The 13,147-nt window shown below is 62.3% G+C and overlaps 4 protein-coding genes across 4 annotated transcripts; 1 reads left to right on the top strand and 3 right to left on the bottom strand.

The window, feature by feature from the left end:
• Nucleotides 1-5,386: 5,386 nt before the first annotated feature.
• COLE_06510 (uncharacterized protein) lies at nt 5,387-6,533 on the bottom strand (the record flags this gene model as incomplete). The annotated part of the gene is made up of 3 exons (XM_018422686.2): nt 5,387-6,008; nt 6,163-6,265; nt 6,446-6,533. 3 exons carry the CDS (start codon nt 6,531-6,533, stop codon nt 5,387-5,389), a joined length of 813 nt encoding a protein of 270 aa, XP_018280266.1.
• A 198-nt stretch (nt 6,534-6,731) lies between these two features.
• On the top strand, nt 6,732-7,948 carry COLE_06511 (uncharacterized protein; the record flags this gene model as incomplete). Its single annotated transcript, XM_018422687.2, has 5 exons — nt 6,732-6,899; nt 6,931-7,092; nt 7,138-7,381; nt 7,413-7,541; nt 7,572-7,948. The coding sequence occupies 5 exons, from the start codon at nt 6,732-6,734 to the stop codon at nt 7,946-7,948; spliced, it is 1,080 nt and encodes a 359-aa protein (XP_018280267.1).
• A 126-nt stretch (nt 7,949-8,074) lies between these two features.
• Nucleotides 8,075-9,283, bottom strand: COLE_06512 (uncharacterized protein; the record flags this gene model as incomplete). The annotated part of the gene is made up of 4 exons (XM_018427177.2): nt 8,075-8,388; nt 8,422-8,883; nt 8,920-9,168; nt 9,214-9,283. 4 exons carry the CDS (start codon nt 9,281-9,283, stop codon nt 8,075-8,077), a joined length of 1,095 nt encoding a protein of 364 aa, XP_018280268.1.
• A 743-nt stretch (nt 9,284-10,026) lies between these two features.
• On the bottom strand, nt 10,027-11,002 carry COLE_06513 (uncharacterized protein; the record flags this gene model as incomplete). The annotated part of the gene is made up of 2 exons (XM_018420289.1): nt 10,027-10,632; nt 10,715-11,002. 2 exons carry the CDS (start codon nt 11,000-11,002, stop codon nt 10,027-10,029), a joined length of 894 nt encoding a protein of 297 aa, XP_018280269.1.
• Between the last annotated feature and the right edge of the window lie 2,145 nt (nt 11,003-13,147).

The raw sequence follows: 13,147 nt of genomic DNA on the forward strand, positions 1-13,147 counted from the left end.
CACCCCCACGTCCACCCATCTACCCATCTACCCAACTTCCCACCTACCCACCTACACCCACTCTCACCCACCTTCACCCCGCCGGCTCGCGCAACTCAATCAAGATTACTTGCGACTCCTAGTACGGCTCACATCAACGCTTCCTTTGCTAGGACGAGCCCACCCCCCACCTCTCCCGCCAATCTTATCTCGTGTGCGCTGCCTAGTCACCTACCAGGCAGGGTGGGCTCGCTCACCCTCCTCGTAGCGTCTTCACCATCCTCGCCATATCCCTCCCCTCGGCGCAGGACACTCACTGCGCCGCCTCACCTCGCCTCAGCTGGGGCACCACACCCTCCCCCCGCGCCATGACCGATATGCGTCGCCGCGACCTCCCAGCACACCTCCAACACTCCCCTTCGCAGACGGGTCACTCGGGCGTCCAGCCTCATCAACAACACCCCAGCGCCCATCCACCACACCCGCACCCCCATCAGCACCCACACCCACACGCGCCCCAGCTCCTCCCCAGTAATCACGCCGCGCACCACATTCCCCGCGACCACCTCCGGGATCATCCCCGGCCTCCTGCGCCCCTCCCAGCCGCGTCTGGCAGTGGCTGGAATTCGCGCTCTACATCCACCAAGAATCTCCGTTGCGCCTTTCCCGGCTGCGGAAAGCTATTCACCCGCAAGGTGAGGCCACTGCTGGGGTGCTAGCATGTCGCTGTAGGCTACAGGTATCTCTGTGTGCTGCCTCCACTGCCACCGCCCAGGTGGTGCGCTGACATCATCTTCATTCCCCTCGTTTTCCCCCGAAGAGCCGCGCTGATGTTTACAGGACCACCTGATTCGCCACGCTGCTAACCGTAAGTCTTCTGTCCTGCGCTGCGCCCCCGAGACATTGCCGTCACCCCCCGTGCACATCACACACACGGCTCCCGTGCAGATCGCACTATGTCTCAGACCGCAGATTTGTCGGATCGACACTAAATGGACATGGCGCGACCGTGGCCGGTCCGGAGGTGTGGGAGCCGGTAAACGGCTAAAATGCGGCATGGGTAAAGTGATTTGGTGGAAAGGGTGCGGAGGCGGGGGCCATGTGGACCCCGACCCGTAACCCGCGACCCGATGGAGTCGGAGGCACAAAGTGGCCTCTTCGATACGAGTCACGAGATGACAGCTGACGCCCGACTCTCTCTCTCCACTGCTCTACGCTGCCGCCTTTCCCGCTTGTTCCTTGTTCCTCTTCCGCCCATCCGTCCTTCGCTGCCCCTGATCCGATCAATGCTTGCGTTATCACACCCCTTCAAATCGCCACTTTACCGCTTCCAACCGTCTCCTCTGCCCCACTGCCCATCGCTTTTCGCTTCGTCGCTCTCCGACAATCCCGTCAACGGCCTCCGTCGTGTGGTACGCACAAATGTCCATCACTCATGCTCCGGCCTGATCGGCCCGTTGCTCTTACGCTCCTTTACGCTCGGCTCGCTCGGTTTGGCGATACTCTCAACCCGCCTGTGACCCAACCCTCCTCTCTCGCCACTATATCCTCGACTGCGACTACGACTCCAACCCTGCTCCATCGATTACTTGGTGCCTTGTCTAACGCTGACCCTCAATCGTGTCGTCAACCTCGCATCGCTTCCCCCCTTCCAATGGGCCCGCCAATTGCTAAACCCTCAATCACCGCCACAACCACCTATTCGCTGTTTGCCCGGTGTGCCACTTGATTCTCACGCCTATACACCTGACCTGTAACCCCACAGACTCGCAGCCAAACTTTCACTGTGGCACGTGCGGGCGCTCTTTTCAGCGCCTGGACCTCCTCCAGCGTCACGAGAGGCGGCGGATTTGCGACGATGAGCGGTACCCAAAACGGATACGCACCAGCGCCGCCCCGTCAAAGTCGCGGACAGCACCCTCCGGTCCTGTCGACCATGCATCGACCTCGAGCTCGGACTCGGCAGGGCCATCGTCTTCTATGCCACCTCCGAATAGCCGGCCGTCGCCGAATCCCAATCAGGCGTATCAGGCCCAGCCTCCGCATCCGCACAGTAGCAGCCGCCACCATTCTGGCGCAGACTCGGGACGCTCGGGAAATAGCGTCGCATCCTCTTTCGTCGGCACCTTTGATTCGTCCACGTCAGAAGGTTTCCCCGTGCACGACTTTCTTGGCGGAAGTGGAAGTGGCAGTTCGACCTCGCCCTCCCTTCTCCACCCCCTTACCTCAGCCAGCGTGGCGCCAGCCGACAGCGGCACTCCATTCCAACTGACGTCGGGGCCCATAGTCATGGAGCCGCAGCAGGCCGATTTTGGCTTTGGCCTGTGGCCGCCCGACCCGTGGGAGGCGCTGCTGCAGAACACGATGGCGCCGACATTTTGGAACGAGCCCAGCGTCACCGAAACGACCTTCGACTTTGACTCGCTTCTCCAGCACAGTGCCACACGTCCGCAGGAGAGCGCGGAACGCCGTGGCGGAGGTGTTGGCGGTGGAAGCGGCAGCGGAGCAGGCAGTGGAGATTTGATGGACATTAGAGACGCTTTGCTGGAGCGCCTCAACAACAGTTATCCAGTGAGTTTTCTGTGAGGGCAGGCGCGGCGCTCACGGGCTGGGGAGGATTTTGATCAATTCTGCCAAACCTTCCTGACTCGTGTCGCCGCGCTTGTGGTCGCCGAGGACCTGGCTTTGGCTCCAGCCGCGGCCTGCTCTCCCGCCCGCAGCAGCTGGGGCTGACAGCCCAGGACCTCGGCTTGACCGTCCCGGATCTCACCGAGGCCCTCGAGCTCTACTGGAGCCGGGTGGCCCCGAGTTTTCCCATCATTCACCGTGGAACGTTTGACGTTGACACCGCTGCCACCGAACTCGTCATAATGATGGCCGTTACCGGCGCTGTGCACTGGAACCACCCGCGGCGCGACGACGGCCAGCTCGTGCGAACCGTGCGCGCCGTCCTTCTCAAAGACCACTGCGGCCTCGATATGCAGCTCTCCACTCTTCAAGCGTACACTCTCTGTCACGTGTATGATACATGGTACGGCGACACCGAGTCGCTTTTTGTTGCCCAGTGCATGTGGCCGGTCGTGGTTTCTCACTCCCGCAAAGTCGGCATCGGCGTCGCAGGCGCCTCCACACCCGAGGGTCAGGGCGCGGGCGCTTGGATCGCCTGGGCCAAGGAGGAGGAGCGCCGCCGCGCGGCATACGCTATTTTATTTATCGACACACAGATCAGCGCATTTTGGTCTCAGCATCCGAGCCGCCAGCTCTCCATCTTTGCGCACAACATTAATCTCCCCTGTCCTGCAGCGCAGTGGGAAGCGCGAACGGCCGCGGACTGGATGCTAGCGCGGCAGGTCGAGTCGTCAGGCAGCCGCACTCCGAGGCGTCAAGGGCGAGATTTTGTCCCCGGTCTCCATCCCCAATTTCACGTGAACGTTATCCACGAAGGGTACTCGAGCGCGGTGTTGTCGGCGCTGGCCGCGGAGAGCGCGCAGACAAAGGTGGAGATGGACAACCCGTTTGCTGTCAGCCTGGTCTGTACCGGCCTCCTCGCGATCGCATGGGACTGCCGCACACGCGGCGGCATGGGCCTGCGCTTTCGCGACGGCAGCAAGCACTGGCGCTCGATCGTTCTCAACGCGGTAATCAACTTGCGCGCTGAACACGAGATGGCGACGGCCCACCTGCCTCCGAGTGTTGAGAACCGCGACTTGTGCGACAGCATCGCCATTGGCGTGATCTCAATCCTAAGCGATATCCCCATGCTGCAGATTGCGGCAGGCGCTACAAGCGTGTGCGGCGCCACAATCGGTCCGAAGCAGTACGCGGACTCGAAGCGGCGCCTGAAATTGTGGGTCCCGACCGGCGACGCCTGGACCTGTCTCTGGCAAAGCGCACGATACCTGCGCCATGCCCTCGTCTCCGAGTGGGCGATGTACACGCCCTGGGCCGTCTTCCTTACGACACTGGTGGTGTGGGGATACGCGTCGGCGGGCGAGCGCGCGCTCGCCCCACCCTCTCCTGACCCCGCATCAGCGAGCAATGCCAGCTCGCTGCTCGACGGCATTTTCCGTTCCCCGACGCGTGTCACCCTCGACGGCGGCGTCACAGATCTCCTCGCGACCGCTGCGCGGCGCCTGGACGCGGTAGGCCAGCCAATCGCCCGTGCCTCCGCCGCCCTCCTTTGGCGCCTCGCAAGCGGGACCGACGGCCCCCGCTCCGCCCCGCAGACCAGCTACGGCGCATGGCGCACCCTCTAGGAGTGCATAATTTTGCTGTGCTGTGAACGCTATCACAACACCTTGTATGATAGCAGTATGTCAAGCAGAGGAGCACAAGGCCCTCCCGCAGCCGAAACGCCGCTCGCGGTACCAGCCACAGCAAACTCTAAACCCCCCACTCCCCCACCCACTCCACCCCCGCCTCCTTTCCCTCACGAGCAGCACGAATCGTACGAACTGAGCAATTTAATAATGCATGCATGTTCATAGTGAGCCTCCGAGACCTGCAATAATTTCCTATGTGCTGTGGTGCTGCGAGTGGCGCAGGAAGTGGTATGGAGAACATGCCCGGGAACGAACAAAATCGGCGACTCCGGCCCATTACCAAACTCGCCCTACTGCAGGCTCGCTCTACTGCCGCATACCGCCCGTCGAGGCCGCCCCGATCGCGTCGCCCCGCCAGCCAGTGAGCGTCACGGCGTCGTCATCCGCACGCCATCTGGGCCTCGTTTCCACCAGACTGCGCCGGCGCCACCGTGGCTGCGCCGACCGGAATTTGCGGACATGGCCGCTGCCACGCTGGAATGCGCCTCATGAGGCTTCTGACTCGTCGCATACCTCTGGTAATGATCGCCCTCCGTGACTGACGAGAGACGGGGTCGGAGGGTATCGGGGCGCCCTCCAATCGGCACAGAAGAAGCGAGAGCAGTGCGCACAGGCTCATAACCACCCGGGCATCGGCTAGATCCATTGCTTGCACTTTGCTGCGCAAGGTTGTCTTGACGCGCTCCATAGGGTCAAGTTTGTCGCACCACTCAGTGCCACGATCAGCGATCGGGGGCCTTCGCAACCTCATTGCCCACATCCCCTGAGCCTGCCTTGCACTGCGGCATTTGTTCGCGGTGCTGCTCTGTCCGGGCCACCTTGTGTGACGCAGTGTTCGCTGCCTCACAAGTACTCACTGAGTTGTGTCGGTCGTCCAATCGCCTCGGGAGCGGACATTGCCTGATCTCCGGCCAACTATCCAGCCAGCTCGCTCTCGCCAGAGACGTCTCAGAGTGTCCATTGTATGGTATACATGATGCAGGGTATCTCTCGCTCTTCAACGGCATCGGCAGCTCACAGCTCACAAGTCGAGGTGCGGCTCCCCAACGGAATACACATTGGCGCTCCTCGCGCCACTTTGCGCCCTACGCCTTAGCCTTGAGCGCGGCTTTCCGCGCCTTCCGCGCCTCCTTCTCTCGCCGCTTAGCCTCTCGCGCCGCCCGCCGAGCCTCCTTATCCCCCCGCTCTGCGTCCTGGGCCTCTCGCGCCGCGAGCTTGGCCGCTCGTTCGAGGCGGCGCGCATCCCGGCGCGCTCTCCGCTCCTCCTTGCTTTCCTCAGCGGCCGCTGCCTCCGTGGACGTCTCAGACTCGGGCTTGGAGCGTGTCTCCTTCTGCCGCTTCTTGTCCGCCTTTCTCGCCTCCTTCTCAGCCTTGCGCGCGGCTTTCTCAGCCCTCCGCGCGGCCTTGCTCGAGCTCTCCGCATCGATCTGTGCTGGGGTAGATACGTTGCCGTCGACGACAGTCTCCACCGCATGCCCGCTCGACTCCTCGCCCGAGCTCCCGCTGTCATCGTCTGTCGCTTGGGGCGTGTGCTCTTTGCTGGCTGTCGTGCTCCGGAAGAAGCCCGAGTACAGCTTGCGCCTGGCGATCTCGCGGCTGCTCCGTGCCGCAATGCTGAGTACTGGTTTTGGGGGCTCGGGTGTTGTGGGCGTGGACGCGCCTGATGTTGCCGCAGAGGCAAGAGAGGCGGCTGTGGAAGCAAAGATGCTGCTGTCAGCTTGTTCCGGTGTAAGGTGGCGGTTGTGACCGTCTGTGGTGGTGTGATACCAGAGTGGGGACCGAGGCCAGGCGATTGGCGGACGAAAGCATCCCATCCCAACCTCCCCGTGCCCGGGCTCAACCACTGCAGCGCCTGACTCACTGGTCCCAGAATGGAATCGCCTCGTCGCGATCCTTGCCGATACCGCTCATCGTCTTCTTCTGCACAACGGGCAGGGGGCGTGTCGCGTGCCCATGCTTCAGAGCTGGTGTCAGCGACCAGCTGAGGAGCGTCAAATCAAGCGCCGCTTCTCTAGCCGACAAGGGCTCGGGAGGGCAGCACATGTTGTTCAGCAGCCAAAGCCGGTCCTTTACACCGACTCCGGAGTCCGAGCTAACCTCGCGCCGCTGCCGCTGCCGCTGCCCATCCCGCCCGCAACACTCACCAGTTCCCTTGCCCTTCCACCCCTGCCGCACAAGGTGGTCGTGTGGGTCGAAGCGCTTCTCCGTTGTCTTGCCGAGTCCCGCAGGCATCTCGTGATGAGTTGTTGTTGCGGCACGGTGCGGCGCAATGAGAAATTGCTATGTGGAGGCGGGGCAAGAGTGGCACGTGGGGCGCACGTGACCTCGGTGGCAAAGATCGGCCTGCCCGCCTCCACATTTCGAGTCCGCTCGCGGGGTGATCTCTGACTCATCTCTTCGTTGTACTCTCTCATCTACTAAAGACAAAAGATGCCCGTGCCGACATCCACCACTCCCCCGCCATTATTCCCTCCGCTGACGCGCGCCGAAGTCGACGCAGCCCGCACAAGCGCATGGTACGACGTCTTCGAGGACCTCACGACACCCGCGACGATCATCTCGGTCGACGCCCTAGGGGAGCGCGCCGCCTTTCTCGAGGTGAGCAGCGTACGCAACACTCTGACACCAGTGGATCGAGTCCGACTCCATCTTCATCCCCGAAGACGCGGGGGCGGAGCCGAGCCACGCCGACGCGCCGAAATACCACCTCCCAGCGCTGAACGCGGCGATGCGCGCCGCGATCGCAAAGTACGGCGCAGTCTTCCCAAAGCTGAACTGGACAAGTCCGCGGGTACGCATTCCCCCGCTGCCCCGCCGACCGCCAGGCTGACCCCAGGACGCGGCGTTCATCCTCCCGCAAGGCCATGGGCCGCTGCACTCGACGTCGCCGCGCGACATCTACCTCCTCCTCAAGTCCTCCGATTTCGTACAACACGACCTGGATCCGGCGCGCGCATACGAAGGTGTGGCCCCAGCCGACGTGCCGGCGGAAGTATCTATCGAGCTCGTCCTCAAGCGCTTCACGGAGATGAACCCGAGCCAGGAAGTGCGCTGTTTCGTGCGCGACGACATCCTCCTCGGTACGCCGGAGCGTGGTGGAGCTTACGCCAGGCATCTCGCAGCGCGACACAAACTTCTACGAGCACTACCAAGGCGAGGCGGAGCAGGCCGCGCTCGTGGCGCGCGTGCGCGAGTTCTACGAGGACGAGGTCCGCGAGAACTACGCGGGCGGCCCGAACTGTGAGACGGCGGCGGGCGCGCTGACGCCAGATGTCTTGGACTTGTATCTCGCCGACAGCGGCAGGATCACCATCACCGACTTCCAGCCGTACCGCGGCAGCACGGATGCGTTGCTCTTCTCGTATGGCGAGCTCGCGGGGCTGTTGGCGGGCGCGCGCGCCGCGCCGTCGGATGCCGAGGGAGACGCCCGCCTCCCCGTCCTCCGCGTGATTGACTCGCGGGCTCACCCCGCGGCCAACACCGGCCCAGCGTTCGGCGCTAACATGCTCCCTGTTGAGGCGGTGCAGATGAGCCAGGGGCAGACGGCGAGTGACTTCGCCGCGGCGTGGCAGGAGGCAATGGCACACGGCATGGGGCGGCGCATGGACGAGATGTCAGACGACGACGACGTCGACAAGATGGACTGAATAGAGCATAGAGCATGACATTTGCACGAGTAGCACTAGGTATGTAATATTCACAAGCGATCCAAGTGATCATGGGCGAGCGTATGTTTCCCGATGAGCGTGCTCGTGTGCGCTCGTACCAAATGTCTACTTCTTGCCCTTGAAAAGCTTGAACAGGCTGATTCTTCTCTCCTTCTTGTCCTCCTTCTTGCTGCTTTCCTGGGTCTCGCGCTCGGCGTAGGGACTGGCGCCGAAGCGGCGCGGCACTGTCTTGCTCCGGTCCCGCCCGAGGCCGACCTGCACCACCTCACGCAGGCTCCGGCTGCTGGCCGCCTTGCCCAGGCGGCTAGGGGTGACGCGCTCAGGCTCCTCCTCGCCCAGCACCTCCTGTAGCTGGGACGAGACGGGCCGCCGCTCGAGCTGCGGCTCGCTCTTGCGCACCGCGATACGCGGCTGCTCGGCTGCGGTCAGTGAGGCCAAGTTGTTTAACTCACGCGTGGCTCCCTTATCATGGCGATCACCCCACCGGCGGAAGACCTGGCTCACGGGGTGGCGCTTGAGCGTCTGCGATGCGGCCTTGGATAGCGAGCCCTTCTCCTTCTCCTTTTCGTTTTCCGTCTCTGTGTCCTTCTCCTTCTCCGCTTCCTTCTCCTTGCCCTTGCCCTTCACCTTTGGCAAAGAGGTACGAGCCGTAGCTGGCGTCTGGAGTGCCGTGCTCGCGGTTCTGCGCGAGCTTACGGTCATCGCCGGCACCTCAGCCTCTCCGGTGACCTCAGACCTCTTCCTGTCTCGAGGCCCAAGTCTGTCGCTTTTCCGAGGGAAGGGGGGACTCTCGGGACGTGTGGCCTGGGCCGTAGACTGCGCGTGGTGGCCTTTCAGCTCCTCGAGGTCGGGCAGCGTCATGGACGGCACAGGGCGGCCCTCGGCCATCGCACGCCTCGCCTGCTCCACGTACACTGAGGTCAGCAACGTGACAGCTGACCATAACTCACGCTCCACTTGCTTCGCCCACTCCGCGAGGCGCTCCAGATCGGGTACGGGGTTATCGGCGTGAACGAGCTCGCTGGGCGCCGTGCTCTGCTTGGCCTTGCGGTTGGGCGAGGGCACAGTCGGCGGGCCGCGGTACTTGGACACCAGAGGTGGCGAGGGACGGAGAGGCGAGAAGTTAGAAGTCGAGATATTGACATCAACGCGGGGCGCGACTCTAGATGGCGAGACCTGGATCTTGGGTGTAGTTGGGGCTGGGGTTAGCTGATGGCAGATAGCAGGGCTAGCAGAAGACTCACTGCTCGCCAAAACCTCGCACTCAGTGACCTCTGCCAGCTTGGAGAGGCGGGACGCCGGACGCTCCCGCATACTCTCAACGCGGCGAGGCGACCCGTCGAAGCGGCGAGACCCCTCGGCCGTCCGAGGGCGCTCGCGGTACTCTCTAGCAAAGTCGGCGGCTGCCGAAGAGGGGCGCTCGCGCCGTGGCGACGGCGTGTTGGCCGGAGGGTCGCCGCGCGAAACGAGGGAGCCAAGCGTGGCGGCGAGCACCTCCTCGCGCGTCGCGGGCGCATACTTGACTGGCGCTGACGCAGTGGGCTTGGACGCGCTGGCGGCCGCTGTGGGGCGGAGTGGGCGCGCAGTGCCTTCAACGACGCGCGGGGGTCTGTTCTCGTCCTGGCGAAGCTGATCGCGGCTGCGGGGGCGCACCTTGGTTCCCCACACGGACGACCCGGACGTCTCTACAAAGACATTCTCTTCCGTTGTGCCAGAACGCAACTGCTTCGCCGGCCGGAGGACGCTGACGCTGGCAGTCTTCTGGGGGCCGACCACTGCCGAGCGGCGATGCACCTCACTCTGCGCCTTCTTGAGGCGGCGTTCGGACTTCTCCTGCCTCTCCCTCTCCTCGCGGTGGGGGCGGTCCTCTTCAGCCTCGATGGCGATGAGACGCATGCCGGTTCTCTCAGGGTGCTCGACTCTAGGCGTCTCGTTGGAGCTTCTGTTGTACTGTTCGATGATGTTCGAGACAGCGTAGTACACCTCCATAGCTGAGGGACGATACACGGGGTCTGGATACAGCACGTGCTGAAGAATTCGCTCGAGGTTGTCTGTAGTTAGCTCAACGTGGCGTCAGATGACTCACTATCACAGATGTGGTACTCGCCGTACCACTTGCCAGAGCGCGAGCGGCGAAGGTACTCGTCGAGTTGCTCGTGCGTCTCGAACAGCTCCTCTGTCGTGATCTCAAATGGAGTGCGCCCTACAAGCACCTCGTACATAGTCACGCCGAGGCTCCAGACATCCGACATGCGCTCGTCGTGCTTGTGCCCCATGACGCGGAGCGGGTCCATGTACTCTGGCGTACCCCAGGTGGCGGAGGAGATGAATGGCTCGGGATCGCTCGCCTTGTGGATCTGCGCAAAGCCAAAGTCGACGAGCACTGGTACGTCGCTGTAGCTCATGACAATGTTGGCGGGCTTGATATCGTTGTGCGTAATGTTGTTCTCGTGGAGATACGCGACGGCGCTGGCGAGCTGGCGGAAGTATCGCAGCGCTTTGCCGACGGAGAGGGGGAGTGGCATCGGGCCACGGTGCAGTGGCATGACAATGGCGGCGCAGCTCGGCGAAAGCAGGAACGCCTCAAAGTGGATGATACTTGGGTGCGGCTCATGCCGCAGTCGACGGATGACCTTCATTTCGCTCCACAGAGCGTTGACGCACTGTGTCGACTCCTGATGTCAGCTCCGGACCAGCGAAGTAGCTCACGGCGTCGCCCGTCCGCTCGACCCTCTTGATGGCAACCCGGCCACGGCCGCCACGGCCGCTGCGGTGCGCTGAGTCGGTTCCGATTCCGCCATCAGACTCCAGTGGCCGCGCCAGATACACCTGTCCCCAGTTACCATTGCCAATGCGCTCCTTGAACAGAAAGAGGGCCGAGAGCTCTTCATCGCTGACGGAGTGGAAGCCGCTGGCAGACACTTTCTTTGTCGTGCGCCGATTGCGTTTAGCCGCATCAGGATCGGCCGTCACGCCGTGCGCCACAGCGTCAGCGTCACACCGGCGCGTAACGCGTCGAGCATTGGCGTCCATCGCATCAGATGCGCCGGCGCCGGCGCTGGCGCTAGCGCTAGCGTTCGTGTTGGCTGACCGATACTCAGCGCGACGGGGGCTACGAGGAAGGTGGTGAGAGTGAGGCTGTGTGTGCGCTGCAGTATGGGCATGAACATGGACGTAGGGGTGGGCGGGGGTGTGGTTGTAGTGGTGATTGCGGTTGTGGCTGTGGTTATGGCCGTGGTTGTTGTGACCGTGGTGGTGGTTGTGGGTGTGGTGGTGGGGGAAAGGGTGGGGATTGGGGTGGGAGTCTTCGGTGAAACTCTGATCCTCGTCTGCGTCCGTAAACGCATCCGTGGTGAGACTGATGTCGGAGGTAGGAATTGTGCTCTCGCTGTCTTCGTGGTAAGGCATGCTTGACGGTGAGGGGTGGTAGTAGCGTTCGGACGAAGGCGAGTAGCTGTAAGTTGTTGTGGTGGTAGCGGAGACGAGATGGTGTGTTTGAGCAACGGGCGGGTGCATGGTCACAACTTCTTGTTTATAGGTGCCGAGGGCCTTGGATGGTGGCCGGGAGGGGCGGGTGGAGAGCGAGAGGGAGAGCGACATGGACCGGAGGAGTTTGGAGAGGTTGAATGGAGAGAGGGAGATGGAGATGGAGGCTAGACGGGGTGAATTGACATGTTGTGTTGTTGTTGTTGATGTTTGGTCTGAATTGAAATCGGCGTTGTCGACGACGACCCAAGACATGAGGAATGCGGCGGGGCTGACGATTTGACGAGCTGGGAGCGTTGAGAGAGGGCGGAGAGGGCGGAGAGGATCAAAGGATCAAACGAGTTGCGTTGGGGGTGGCGTCCAGGAGCAGATCGAGTAGCAGTAGATCAACTTGCCAAAGATCCCAAAGGAAGGCAGCCGCGTGTACAGTACGCGTGTGGACCATTTGGAGAGCGGCGGTAGCAGCACAGAGCAATTGAGCCATGAGCCTGTGAAACATGAGAGCCGTGAGCAAACGTCATCTCTCGCACCCGCCATCTTGACCTCTTGACCTGCATTCAGTCAGCTGCATTCAAGGAGATCTCGATAAACAATGCTTGCAGAGAGGCATTAGCGCATCTTTTACGAGGATGCGAGGGTCGTCGACGCGCACGGGCACATGCGCTGCCCTGCAGTTCCCTATTGCTCCTCGATGGTGCCCAGCACCCTTCGCCCCCCCCAGGATTGCTTGTCCATGACCCATGGCCCATGGCCCATGGCTTTAGAGGACCGGTGGGGACCACTGTAGCGCCACACTTTGCGAGCGCTGGGCCATGGGCGATACCGACCCATGCCGCCCGCCCAAACGTTCCAACGAGTTCTGCAGTCGTTGCAGTCACGGTGGCGTGTTTCCCGTTGCCTGCGTGTCGTGACATTGAGATGGTAGGTTACTATAGGTAAGTGATACGATCGTCACTTTATCAGTTCATCACTGCTCATCTTGCAATGCTCTCTCTCTCTCTCTCTCTCTCTCTCTCTCTCACACACACTCATCGCGCATCCCGCTCATCCCAACCAAACATCAGTCGCCCACGATGCAGCGCCGCAAGACCGGACAAGGGTTGCGAGTGCGCCCAGAGTCCATGCCAGAATCACATCCCACATGGTTTTCCGCATCCCCAAGCCCCCAAACCGATTAATCGAGGGTACGTATCCGGCGAGCGGTGGAGTAATGTTGGCGTCTCGTCGCCGGGGGGTCCGTGCGCAATGGCGTCGGGTGCAATGCCCAACCCCTTTCGTTTCCTGTTTCCTGTTTCCTGTTTCCTGGTTCTCATCCCTCCTCAACCTCGTCCTCATCTCCGCTCAACTTCACGTCCCCGCGCGGGGAAGGGAAAGCCATCAGAGGCTCTCGGCGTTGCAGATCCTGACATGGAGGGAGACTCCTCCTCTGGTGACGGAGCTCGGAGGGGAACCGGATTGGGGCCATCCTTATGGCGGGCCGTGTGTTGAGACCTGCGGCGTCAGCCGTCCGAGCGCTCTCAAGCCCCCATTGTAAAAAAACTCACGGATTGGAGGACGAGTAGTCAGTGCTGAACGGTCAGCTTTGTCCACGGGAGCACCAGCGACGCACTGAACATAGGCACGAAGCACACCGTCAAGACTGGGGTCAACGCTATCCGACGTCTCCAGCTCACTTCTCCAGCATGCATCTGC

The sequence above is a fragment of the Cutaneotrichosporon oleaginosum genome, assembly GCF_008065305.1.
Source record: "Cutaneotrichosporon oleaginosum strain ATCC 20508 chromosome Unknown ATCC20508_contig06, whole genome shotgun sequence".
Lineage (NCBI taxonomy): Eukaryota > Fungi > Basidiomycota > Tremellomycetes > Trichosporonales > Trichosporonaceae > Cutaneotrichosporon > Cutaneotrichosporon oleaginosum.